This window comes from Linepithema humile, chromosome 2, assembly GCF_040581485.1.
Source record: "Linepithema humile isolate Giens D197 chromosome 2, Lhum_UNIL_v1.0, whole genome shotgun sequence".
In the NCBI taxonomy this organism is placed as follows: domain Eukaryota; kingdom Metazoa; phylum Arthropoda; class Insecta; order Hymenoptera; family Formicidae; genus Linepithema; species Linepithema humile.
The window spans coordinates 11,206,458-11,220,613 of NC_090129.1; the positions used below are offsets into that span (position 1 = coordinate 11,206,458).

Consider the following 14,156-nt stretch of genomic DNA (forward strand, 5'->3'; position numbering starts at 1 on the left):
ATACCGCGACGATAAAACGACGCGTCTTTGAATCGAAACCATTCATCCAACCAGTTTTGCACTTCTTCGAAATTGGCCAAGTGTAGCCCAGCCAAGCCATGCGCCATCGATCGGAACAAGTGATAATCGGAAAGGGCCAGGTCTGGTGAATACGGCGGGTGCGGTAGCAGATCCCATTTCAGAGTTTTGATGGTGTCTTGGACGATGGAAGTGCGATGGCACGGAGCGTTGTCGTGCTGCAATATCATTCGTTCGTGTCTCGTGTCCCATTCTGGCCGTTTTTCGAGCAATGCATGGTTCAAATTTATCAGTTGTTGTCGGTAGTTGTTTGCGTATCATCTTCATCCAATAACGCTTGCAGATCCTCAAATGTTTTTGGTTTTCCGGAGCGTTCCTTGTCCTCAGTGTCGAAATCGCCACTTCTGAAGCGTTTAAACCAATCTTCACAGGTAGTTTTCGATGGTGTATGTTCGCCGTAGGCTTTCTCAAGCAAACGACGTGCTTCAGCTGCATTTTCTTTCAAGTTGAAGCAGAAAAGCAAAGCTTCCCGCAAATGCTGTTTATTTAGCACAAAACTCGACATCTTTATTGTTAGAAAAAATATTTTTGCGTTGCGATATGTGTTGGTATTATGACTGGTTATTGTTGACAGATGTCCAAGTTAATAAAAAAACACAACTTTAGACATGTATATCGACTACATGTATCGTTAGCGCCATCCATGTGTGAAACCCGAAAACTTAGTTGCGCACCTAGTATATACCTTATAGTTTAAAAGTATCGTAGTAATTTAGTGGAATGTAATAGTATGTAAAATCGCAGTATATATTAAAATTATTGAAAAAGAGTAAACTGTACAGAATTTTATATTTTATTTCATTGTCAGTCAAGTCGGGCCAAGAAAGTAGAGTCAGGGTAGATATATGTTAAATAGATTGATTCATTCACTGTTTTCGTTTCATAAATTATTTTCCCGTGGTCACTACAAACAAAACTTCAAAGCGTAATATGCGCTGATAGCTAACTTGCATATGACAACGCGCTGCGCACGAAATGCAGCGATTATCTATAAGAGTGTAATGTGGAAGGGATGCTTTAGTAACAATTTTAGTTAACTTTTCTTTCTCAAACATGTAATAACATGTCATTTTTATATATATTTTGCGACTATGCACAACACAAGTGCGGTATAAACGATGCGTCATGCAGCGCGACGCATATAATGTGATACTGATGATTCATTTTTGAAAGATGCAATTTTGGAACATAATAAAATCATATATGGTTGAATTCAGCGTAAAAAATGCTACAACTTTTGTTATTACAAAAATTTTGAAATTCGAAAAAATAATAACAAGAAGTAGAGGTAAATTAAAAAAAATTACATTTTTTGAAAATCCAACTACACAGTTATAAAGCCCATTACAAGCCATACAACTTCTATTTGAAACATTTTTTTATATCTCCTACGGTTTTGGCGATAGTTACACACAAAGAAAAAAACCGTTTTTTTTTCAAAGGGGTGTTTCACCCCTTAAATTTGAGTTAGAGCCGCTATAAAAAAATACGTGTCTCTTCAAATTGTATGTTTTACAACATATTTCAAGGAGAATCAAATCGGGAGGGGACACTTGTGAACGTTCCCTTGTTAGTGAAAATATAGGGGGCCGATGCTGAACCAAAAATAAAGGACTCGGAATTGAAAAAAGGCAGCCTTGAAACTGAAAACCTAAGAGTTTCCTGTCCTTTTATGAATAGATACGAGAAAATATGACCTCTAAGTCGATTGAGGCTAGAAAATCCTTCGGGGAGAGGAGGCGGATTACCATCTTTCAGTCTTCCAGTTTAAAGTGCGGTGCGCAATTAAACTAGTTAAGACCCTTTAGGTTGAGAATAACTCTCCATCTTCCTAACGATTTTTTAATCACAAGGTATGGTGATAAGAATTATCCTTTGCAGTCCACTACCTTCTCGATCGCCCCTATATCAAGCAATCTGCAATTCTCCTGAGCACAACCCCGACCTTCAGATCTGGAAGGACACTCGAAGGTTCGCTGCTTTGAGAAGGTGGTTATTGCGTGAAAAGGCAGCCTGTTCCCCTTCTAATGTCTCCTCGACCGGGGTCTGGAACGGAATGGTCGGCGACTGCTGCTTGCTGTCCTTGTCCTTCTAGTCGTCGCTGTCGACTGTTTGACAGGGGCGCGGCCGTTTCCGATCTGGCCGGCGCTAGCCGGTGGTTTGATAGGTTGCTGAAAAATCCTCGGGATTGATAGAGTCGACCTGACTATGTTCTTTGATGATTTCTCCCTAGAAGCGGCCTTTTTTATCTGTTCCCCGAATGAGGAGCCAAAAAGGAGATCATCGACCGGGATAGTGTCTGCCGTGTTTGTCGCAATTTATTTGAGAGCTGGAGTGATTTGCGCTCTTCTAGACAGCGAGAAGTGATAGGAAAGATCGGTTAGGATCTTTGCTCCTTCGTTAACCCTCGTGATAGCGAGGCGAGGCTCTGTGTTCAGACCTTTTGCGTCTCTAGGCAGAAGAGATCTGAGACTGCTTCGCCCAAGTTGCACAAGGCTATGACCACCTAATCCTGATTTTTAGTTGCAAAATCGTCTCTCTTGACGATGGCGTTATTCCTAGTAGCCATTCTACACTCCTGATTCAGTGTAGGGGCCTTAAAAAAAAAGATACTGCCTCGGAGGGAGGGGGATCTTTTAAGTGACACTTTCCGCTGATCCGCTGCAAGATACTTACATGATAGTTCGTGCCATCTCTGTGTTATTACCTCATTCTAAGATAAAAACTCCTCTCCGTCGAGGTCGGAACCAAACAACCGTCTGGCGAGATCATCTGCGGTATCCCTCGTTGGGGCAGAGGTCATGGGCAGAGAGTCCTCCTGCAGCAAGACGTGCTTAGGCGACCTGGGTAGCCATTTGCCTTCGCCGAGAATCTGGACCGTCTTCGTGGTAAGAGAGTCGGTGTTCCGATTAATCGGAAAAAAGGTTGTGCCGTCATGCCGCCTGTATTTCGCAAATACAGATCCAGCAATATCATACACACCTATCTGAGGGCCCGCAGGCCTTACTTGGTTCCGATGGATGCCAAGAGATTATCCTCCGAATCAGATCTCGTCTGAGTGGGTATCTGGCTCTGCACCTGACCCTTGGGCTTCCTGGTAATCCGCCATGGAGGCCAGTGACACTGATTAGGAGGGGCGACTGGGCGCTCTAACCCCACTTTGTGTCAGAATCTCGATCGAGCGAGATATTTTATTTTCCATGCCCGTCAGCCGATCCCTGGATGTGATCGTGATAGTTTCCTCCTCTTTGACCCGTGCGATGGCCTTTCCCATCTCTGAAAAACCCTGGAAATCACTAAATAAAAATTATAATATTGTAACCGTGTGTTGAGGAATCACACAACAGGAAAACAAATGACAGCCATAAGTGCAGATAGGCGCGCCTCGGGGCAGGAGAGCAGCGCCTAATTTGAATTTTTATAGGTTAAAAAACCTGTTGAGGATAGCGCAGCGCGGAACGCTACTACAAGTATCTATCCGGACGAGACATTGGCCGGTATTCATAGTCCGTTCTTATATTCAAGATCGTCTTAAGGTGCAATTTCACGTAGCGTCAAAAAGCTAGCGGCTACCCCCACTCTGTGATACATTTCCTCTCAATAGTAAGCTGCCGATAAAACGCCAGCCGCTAAACGCCCGCTACTTTTTCATGGAGCGAAAAATCGCTAGTTGCTGTGGATTTATATTTTCTGTATTTTTTAAATTTTTTCTATAGATTTAAATTTGTGTATGAAACTGACAATTAGGATGTGTGTCAAAGTGCGTTTAAACTGTCCGAACAGTATTTTATCGACAACATTACAAAATACATTGCCATCAGTAATAGCTAAAGAGATTAAGAAACGACGAATACTGGTGTTGTGTGCATTTATGCAAAAATTGCAAAAAAATGAAAAGAGACCGTACAGGAAGAAGCAATACTGGGTAGCACCATATCTAAAGGATCGTCCAGAGCACAGTTTTTATTATGTGTCAATTCCTAAACTGACCATAGAGAATGGAGTACGATTCCACAATTATTTCCGAATGTCCGCAACACAATTTGAGGAATTGTTATCTATTGTTGGACTGCTATTGATAAAAGAAAATGTTATTCGAGAGCCCATACAACCGAAAGAACGTTTGATGATAACATTAAGGTTTGTAAATGTTAAAATTACTGCAAATTTTATACAAGAAACTTGTTCACTGCTTTGATATTGTTTAAATATTATATATCTTTGTATCTTTGCAATGTTCTAGGTATCTTGCTTCTGGCGATTCAATGACGTCAATGTCATACCAGTATCTAGTTGGGGTAACAACAGTTTGTAATATTATTCGAGAGACATGCGAAGCAATTTGGAGCAATTTGTGTCCTTTGGTTTTATCATCAGTATTGTCGGAAGGAGACTGGCTCGAAATTGCAAATAATTTTGAAGAATTGTCCAATTTCATTCACTGCATTGGTGCTATCGATGGAAAACATGTAACAATTCAAGTATGTGTTCAGTAGTATTAATAGTCTGACACACTGTACCGTACCAGTTATCGATAAATTATTATATTTTCAGTCTTAAAAATAATGAATGGCTAATTTTGTTCCAGTGTCCCAACAATGCTGGTTCAACGTACTACAACTACAAGCATGCTCATAGTGTAGTATTAATGGCCATTTGTGATGCACGCCTATATATTTCGTTTTGTTGACATCGGGGCGTACGGACGACGAAGCGATGGAGGTATTTTCGGCGACAGTGCTATCGGCAAGAACTTCAATGCAAACCGCATGAATGTACCGAAACCATCAGCTGTTGCAGGAGGACGAATTTTGCCATACTGTCTCGTGGGAGACGAAGCATTCCCTTTAAAATCATATTTGCTTCGTCCTTATCCAGGCAAGAACGGACTGACATCGGAGCAAGATATTTTTAACTATCGGTTAAGCCGTGCGAGAAGGTTTATCGAAAATACTTTTGGTATTTTAGCCAGCCAGTGGCGGCTATATCGCAAACCAATTATTGCTTTCCCAGAGAATGCTAAATTAATGGTGCAGGCGACGGTTTGTCTGCATAATTGGATCCGCAAAGACGACATTGATAAAAATGCATATGTTTCTGCGGGTATGGTGGATGAAATTCATGCCAATGATCCAAATAGTTTCACATCAGGTTCTTGGCGAAGAATCTTTGAAGATGGTTGTGCTTTTCGAGATATTGGTCATTGTAGCTCGAATACCAGTGCGCGAAACTGTATTCAGATGCGCGATGAATTTTGCGATTACTTTTGTAGTGAAGGAGAGGTACCTTGGCAGAATAACCGACATAAATAAAGAAGTATTATTATAAACATGTATTGAGTTATTTTTTTGTAGTTAGTATATTATATATAAATAAATTACAAAAATATATAACATATATAAATTATCATTTAATATATTATCACAAATTATCACAAACAGTAGAAAAATTACATAAAAAAGTTATATTCTAAATCTTTATTTACAACTTAAATCTAGTTTTGTCTCTGACGTTCTTCACGCAGCACCTCGAGTATTCGCATCATCGCCTTGTCCCGTGCATCTTCGCTCAGGGCATCGAGCTTGTGAGCAACCGTGGTGCAGAATCCAGCAGACGGATTCTGGGCATTCTGCTGTATATCAATATTTATGGGCTCCTGTATCAACTCCCGTATTTCATTTATAAAATTATCCTCTTTATTCCTTTTTCGACGACCTGAAAGAATAAAGACATTTAGTTTTATGGTACCGTGTTATTCATTCTGATAGTAAAGGGTGTCTACAAGGAGCTTAGTCTTAGTCATAAAGCCACTCATTGTAGATGATCCATAAATGTAAATAATGAATCTATAGGCGTATTGCCTAAGGATCGTGTTCGACTTGGTTGAAAGATATTGAGACCAATTTCTTAGAAAAATATATTTTATTTTTCCTCGTCAGAGAAGTAGAGTAATGTACAAGTTTTGTGTTTGATTTGATTAAGGGCGCCAGAGGCGCTTTCTCGGCAAGAGTGTAAGGCCGAGAATCAAAAGAAAAATTGACGGGCGCGGTAAGAAATTACCGGCCGCGTCTTAGTGTGTTGAACGGGTCCTAAAAAGGACGGTTCAACTGAGTTAGCTCGTTGCAGCCCCTTTCCCGGCGTCGGTGGAACTCCGTTCGGGAAGTGGTCTTCCGTCTGACAACTGCTCTCTGAGCAGGCTCTGAGCGGTGAAGTCTGTACTGCGATGGATCGAGTCTCTGGTGTGCTGGTGGTGGCAACCGTCTCGGCTCTCGGAATTACGGATTGCTCCGTGTACCGAGGAGAGAGAGGTCTCCGAATTCGGATGTCGCCTTGAGTGAGCGTGTCCCTTGGTGGTCGAGTCAACCGGACGCAGAACTCTAGTGGGATTAATTTCCACACTAGAGACTGAGGAGGTGACGGCGAAAGTGGAGTATCCGCGGGCCGCTTGGTTGAAGTGCGTGGCCGATGCTGGGACTCTGCTTTCTTTTTACACGCCTTGCGAGGCAGTGTGAGAAAAACGGCGAGACTATGTGTCTCTGTTAGATTCTGCCGAGGCAGAGTACGACTCAGTTCAAGGGCCCTGGGGAGAGCTCGCCTTGAAGCGAGTGAGTGAGGAAAGATCTGCGGAGCAGCTCTTTTATATCTCGTCGATCGAAGCTTGATCGCGAGAAGGTTCTTCACCGCCTGCGCAACCTGGCGGTGGGTCCGCAAGCTTGTAACTGGTAGAAGGCCTGCGGCGCGTAGCGGCGCCGCGATGTATTATACCGCGTCAGTGCAGCGGTGTGGCGGTGAGCCGCCACAGAATCCAAAAAATCTTACGTGATGTATGTGACACACTACTCATACTATCATCCACGCTATCACAATCAGCATCAGCTGAAGTGTCTTCATATGCGACAGAGATGTTTGACGTCGTTCTGAAATGACAAGAAATATTTTTCATTAATTCATGTATATGTAGGTACATTATTTTTATTATATTTATTTTTATTATGCACAGTTCATACATACTCATTTTGAAGATTTATATCTTGAAGGAAGCTCATTCTGTCGAAGTGAACCCACTTCGATATCTTCTTAGCTGCTGAGCCACTTGGCAACTCCGCACTTTTTCGATGCCTTCTGAATGTATCTGAGAGGGACTTCCACTTCCTTTTGGCTTCAACTAGAGTAACCACATCTGCGAAACAAGAATGCACAATGAGTCGTAATAAACCTTATTACACATAGATACGTTATTTTAAAAAAATTTTACCTTTCATAACTGCAACTACATCCATCCACAACTTCTCTTTGTTCCGAACACCTCTTTCTACAATTGGAAGCTTGAAATTCCAAAGAGGCGGTCGTCTTCGAATCGCCTCAATGAGACGTTCTTCTATAAATATCTTCCGTAAATTTTCATTCTCCGGAAGATTTTCTATGTTAAATTCTTCCTCATTCGGAATTCCTGTCTCCTGAATATTCTCTTCTGCACATTCTGGCATCTCCAAAACATTTTGTTCAATGCCGTCCACAAGGCTTCTACGCAGAATAGTTCCGTCCTCTGCACATACAAAAACTAACAGTACTAGCACACGTATTAAACTTTTAACAATAGTATGCATTTTATCATAAAGTACTTACCACACTGTGGATAAAAATAATGCTGCTCGTCCAGATAATAATGTGTAAAAGATTCCATGCACGGGTGGCTCTGCATTTCATCGGCCTTGCAAATCATCTCGCACAGCCCACACGTATAAACAATTTCCATTTCCTATAAAGCAAAATACAATATTAATTCCATGCTTTGCAATTCCAAGGACGATGTATCAGTTCAAACATTAAATAGAGGCTAAATAGAGGTTATGTACAAAGATATGTTACTGCAAATCCTTTCAAGCATTAGGCCAATATACAATCTATTAAATAATTAATATTAATAACACATTATACACAAACCTCGTTCCAATGTTCACTGTCGTTGTCGTTGAAACTCATTTTTTGTTGATACAACTGATACAACATTCAAACCAATTCAAACACGTCTATTTTTCGCTCGAGTTGGGCCTTTCCGAACTTCAAGCGGCAAAACGACGCATCGACCAAAAGCGCCAGAGTGGGGAGAGCCGCTAGCGTTTTGACGCTACGTGAAATTGCACCTTTAAGCACGAACTTATATTCGCTCTCTTCGTCAGACACAATCTATGTGTGACGAAGAGAGCGAATATAAGTCCGTGCTTAAGACGATTTTCAATATAAGAACGGACTATGAATACCGCCCATTGCATAATTAATATACGTATTCGATGCTTCATATGTGATACTCCTGCCAGATCTTTTGTTAAAGGTAATAAGCTACATAGAAAATATATTTATTTATTGTTAGACAGTAAAATAGAATAAAAATATTTATTAGTATTTATTTACAAGTACTGTTAATTTTAATGGTTATAGTTCGTGTTTAAAATGTACGATTACGGGTGAATATTATTATAAAGAACATCGAATTAGTTTTCCATGCATAGATATGCCTAGAAGAACTGATGCAACTTTCCGCAACAGAACCGATTCAGACCATCATAAAATGGATACACCTTCGGAAAAACTTCCAATTGACATGATTAAAAGTATTCCAGTATCCGATTCATTGCATTTATTAGACCTAGGTATAATAAAACGTTTATTAACTGGCTACGTGTATGGAACTTTAGGCTTGAAAACTAAGTGGTCTGCAAATGTAATTAAATTAGTGTCTGATTTTCTCCTTCGATGTAGAATGCCAAATGAAATTCATCGAGCTGTTAGAGCACTTGATTGTTTAAAATTTTAGAAAGGGACAGAGTATCGAACCTTTGGTTTGTACCTAGAGCCCATTATATTGAAAAATTATCTATCCGAGGAAATATACCAACATTTTATGTTATTTTTTTGTGGTATTGTAATCTGTTATAGCAGATCATACTCAAACTATTTACATGTAGCAGACAAGTTATTTAAAACCTTTATACAACATTACATTAAAATTTATGGTATTAATTCTATTAGCAGTAACATACATAATCTTTGCCATTTAGTTGATAAAGTAAAAAATTTCGGCGATTTATCTACCTTCAACACATATCCATTTGAAAATTGTTTACAGAAAATAAAAAAGTTATTTCGGACAGGAAACAAGCCATTGCCGCAAGTAGCTCGACAAATTTTTGAAATTATTAATTTAAAACAAGCTCAAAATTATAATAATAAAAAATTTCCTATTTTAAAGAATAAAAATTCTGGCAACAATTGTGGTCAAAGTAAATATTAATATTTTTTTAACAAAGTCGAATTAATGGACGGATTAACACTAACAAATGAAAACAGAAACAAATGGTTTTTAACAAAAAAAAAAAAAATGAAATTATTGGTATGAAAGACGCGACGATCTTTGAAAATAAAATTGATATATTTGGTTCATGTTTGAAAAAAGTAGGTAATTTTTTTGAAACGCCAATTGCATCATCTTATTTAAATATATTTTGTACAAACCGCAAAGAATATTTGCCTAAATGGTATTGTTAGCGACTGAAGCGCTAGTAGTAGTAGTGAAGACAATATGGCGATAACGGAAATGAAGCAAGAAATAAACGAGTTGGATTTTTGTGCAAATTTGTGTGTACTTAATTCTCCAACATAAAATTTTGGCGCCCAACAAGAAGCATAAACTCACGAGAGAGTGATAAGTGGAAAAGGTAGATTGAGGACCGCGAGGAGAGTGTTAACAACGAAACAAACACGCCGTAATGCCACGAGGTTAGAAAAAATGGCGAGTAGCAACGAGTGCCGGCGTCGTTTGTGCAAGTGAACTCGAAAGATACGAGACGAAAACAAGGGTGTAGTGCATAGGCTATGCCTATGAAACAGCAAAGAGATCCATCATCAAGAAGGATTTGAGCATTTCGTTGATGAATCTTGTCTACAAGAACAAGAATAACGTTCTTTGTCGCGCCAGGTCGCGCATCGCATCGTTATCATTGGACGCAAACGCGAGTGTCGCGCCGAATCGCGCATCGCATCGTTGTCATTGGTCGCAAACGCGGGTGTCGCGCATCGCAACATTGACATTGGCTTATGCACAAGAGTATTCGCGTCGAGTGCTTACATTTATTCCGTATCTTGCGCGTCAAGAATTTCAAAGAGTTGCTCGCGTCAGTTAGGTGCTTTATTGTAGTCATCAAAGGCCTAACCTCGATATCATTGAGACTTTCGCGGCGTTTGAGTGCTAAAAAGGGATCGATTGTCGGCATCAGCTGACAGTTAGGTATTCTAAGCATCATCTTATCAGTTGAAGTGATCTAATTAAAAAGCAAAATGGCAGATTTAAGAAGATTAAAGCAAAATAAAGCGACCATAAAGGGTCAAATGACTCGAATTAATAATACTATAAAAGAAGACACCTCGGCGTCCGAGGTCAGGGTGAAGTCAAAGAAGATCGAGAGTCTATGGCGTTTGAAGAGGTGCAAGAAAAAATTGATGAGATAAAGCTGAGAGAAACTGGAGAGGATGGAAGCGAAAATTTGATTTGCGCTGAACAAGAAGCAGAGAGGCAAATCTTTGAAAACATTTATTTCGAAACAGCGACGAAAATTCAAACTATTTTAGATTTAGCACAAATGGAAGCACAGGCCAATAACCAAGCAGAAGCTCAGGCTGCCATGGCCGCAGAGCAAGCGAAGCATCAAAACATGCGCGGAGACCAACAGGGACAAAACGACAGGCGTTTGGATGTCAGACTTCCGACATTAAAGCTTCCAAAGTTTAATGGCAATTACAACGAGTGGTTCCTATTCAAGGACGCATTTCAGTCAATAATTCATGACAGTACATCTCTTACAGCAATACAGAAATTCCAGTACTTGCGGAGTTTGTTAACCGGCGAGGTTGCAAGTTGTCGGAGGATTAGCAACGACTGCAGCGAACTACGAGAATGCATGGGGTCTGTTGGTACAAAATTATGAGAATAAGAAATTTCTTATTAATACGCATCTTAATCAATTGCTTGATTTTCCAGTTATATCGAGAGACCAGCAACCATGAAAAAGCTGATTGTTTACGTTAGAACGCATTTAAAGGCTTTGCAGACACTCGAGCTTCCTGTCGATCGATGGGACGAGCTATTAATATATTGGTTGAAAAATAAAATGGATTTCAACACCCAAAGAAATTGGGAAAAAGAAAGCAACAAGGAAAGAGAACGCCGACCAACATTGGAGGAGTTTTTGACATTTTTGAGTGAGCGTTGTCGAACGTTTGAAATGATTGACAAATCTAAAGGGAAACAAAAAGCGTCAAAGACTTTAGCACCGAAAAAATAAGAGAAAAAGATAGCTTTAGCATCTACGTCTCAAGAGAGTTGCATAATTTGCAGTAAGAATCATCAAATCTACAGATGTCCGGACTTTCAGCAGTTATCTGTTTCGGATAGAATAAAGGAAGTAAAAGCAAAAAAGGCATACATAAACTGCTTAAGCAAAGGTCACTTCGCAGCAGCTTGTAAGTCGTCAGCGTACAGGATGTGCCAGAAGAAGCACAACACGTTGTTACATTGGGAAAACAAAGAAGAGCCGGCAAATAATCAAAATTTAAAGGAGAGTCCATCATAGAAGTCGGTTGTCATGCACAACACTCAAGGTAACATCTCGGAAGATACAGAAAAATCATCCACAGAAATCAACCTCACAAGAAAACCCGCGTCGTGCGTGATATTGTCAACGGCTCGAGTCGCAGTTGAAGACAAGATGGAAATCAGCAAAGTTGCCGTGTGCTTTTAGATGCAGGCTCTCAATCAAATTTAATAACGCAAGAACTCGTCAACAGGCTGAAGTTAAAGTGCAAAAAACAAAGCGAAATCATAAGCGGAATAAATAAATAAATCGAAACCGAATATCGGGAGGACAGTAGAAATAAAGATCAAGTCAATGCGCACAGACTACGAGACAACAATCGAATGTCTTGTGCTGCCAACTATAACAGAAAGACTTCCGCAAGTCAAAATTAACACAAGGTTGTTTTGCTTGCCGGAGAAATGGCGTCTGGCAGATCCAGACTTTCACGTGCCCGGTAAGGTAGAGATATTTTTGGGCGCAGGACTCTTTTGCAGCTGATATGCAGGGATTTAATTTAGCAAGCAAAAAGAATACCTAGGTTGCAGAATACGTCACTAGGATGGATTGTAGGAGGGAAGCTCATCGACGCGAGGTCTGAGCCTCCCAACAACTTCTGCGGTCTTATAACAAATGCAGCGCTTCAAGCTCAACTCGAACGTTTTTGGAATCAAGAAGAAACGCGCGAGAAACGATGTCTTACAAAAGAGGAAGCTGAATGTGAACGGCAGTTTATCGAAACAGTTGAAAGAGACAATACCGGCAGATTTATCGTAGCGCTGCCAAAGAAACCTGAAGTCGAGCTAGGCGAGTCAAAGAATCAAGCAATGAGAAGATTGTATACACTAGAAAGACGCTTAAAAATGGATCCAGACATGAAGAATGCGTATATTCAGTTTATGAAGGAATATGAAAAGCAACAGCACATGTCGCTTGTCTCACCATACTCAGAAAAGAGACCTGAACAATCGTACGTGCTTCCGCATCAACCAGTGATTCGGCCAGATAATATGACGACAAGATTGCGTGTCGTTTTCGACGTTTCGGCCAGAACGACTATCGGGACGGCTTTAAACGATAAGTTGATGGCGGGACCGAATCTCCAGAACGATTTATTTGATATAATCTTACGCTTTCAAGCGCATCGCTTTGTTATAACAGCGGATATAGCCGCTATGTTTCGACAAATACTTGTACAAGAAGCTGATAGGGATCTTCAAAGGATTCTTTGGAGACAAGATCAATCGCAACCTATTCATACTTACCGACTGAACACTGTAACATACGGTACTGCACCAGCACCCTACTTGGCCATAAAATGTCTAAGACAACTGGCGGCCGAAGACAAGGAGTTTCCATAAGCAGCAACGGTCTTAAGAGAAGATTTCTATATAGATGACGATTTAACAGGCGCTAACACAGTGATGGCAACCAAGACTTTGCAACAGCAACTGTCTCAATTACTTCAAAAGGGACAGTTTCAGCTGAGAAAATGGCGTTCAAACAATCAGCAAATATTGGAGCGTCTATCGAACGCCAGTAATAATGACAGTCTGCTGAAAATAGTGTGACGTGACGCTTTTCGAGCGCCGTCACAAGGGCGATAGCCCGGCCGAGGGAGCAAAAGGTCTTGGAGTTGCTCCTCGCGTTGAGAGAGCAACCCGCAAGACTCCACCATTTTTGCGCGTTACTTTATATTTCGTTCCCATTTTGTATGTCTATTATCGTTTAAGTTGTAACGCGAGACCCCGTGCGGACGGCATTGCGTATTTTGTGCCTCAGGACGAAGATTCAGCATCGCCATAGAGACCGGACGCCGGGGGATCATCAACGGGTGTCACGAGTTAGTGATCCCGCAGCAGAAAAGGTCAGGTACCGCGATCCCGTCGCCTCCGCCATCCAAGCCCTATCGACTAACTTCGCTTTGGTTTTAGCCACAAACTCACAAAGAAACGCAGCAGCGGACCTCGCCCGGCTGCAGACGGCACCGAGGACTCCGAGGATGCTGCATCTGGAAGGACCGGAGTATGGCCCGGCCAGCCTAACCAGTCTCTTCCGGGAACATCGAATTATCAACGCGATCCGAACCGGATGATTTGAGAAAGCCACAGAAAGCGAGGGGAGGGGGGGGGGCGCCTTGGATGAACTGTGGACGGTTCTCAGGGGCCCCCTTTTCGGAAAATCGGCAGGATGCGCGAGAAGGCAACGCGGGATTAGAAGGACCAACTTGCAGACCCGAGAAGAGGCACTGTTCGGTGTGCCGTTAAAAAGTGAGGATGAGCTCCAGGACGCTTCCGACGCCGAAGACGCCGACTTGATGTAAGCCGCCTCTCGGGTAGCCGTAGAGTTCCGCCCGGTTATGGCTGGTAGCGTGAGTCTAAAACTCTGTATTCTGTGTCTCTCACACAACTAACCGCGATTTTGTTACCGTGAGCGCGTTTTTGGCGCGCT

At 41.3% G+C, this 14,156-nt stretch overlaps 1 protein-coding gene across 1 annotated transcript; it reads right to left on the reverse strand.

The window, feature by feature from the left end:
- Positions 1-5,981: 5,981 nt before the first annotated feature.
- LOC136997800 (uncharacterized) lies at positions 5,982-9,446 on the reverse strand. The gene is made up of 3 exons (XM_067349110.1): positions 8,023-9,446; positions 7,705-7,837; positions 5,982-7,624 (listed from the first exon to the last, which is right to left on the reverse strand). Exons 1-3 carry the CDS (start codon positions 8,086-8,088, stop codon positions 7,314-7,316), a joined length of 510 nt encoding a protein of 169 aa, XP_067205211.1. The 5' UTR covers positions 8,089-9,446; the 3' UTR covers positions 5,982-7,313.
- Positions 9,447-14,156: the final 4,710 nt, after the last annotated feature.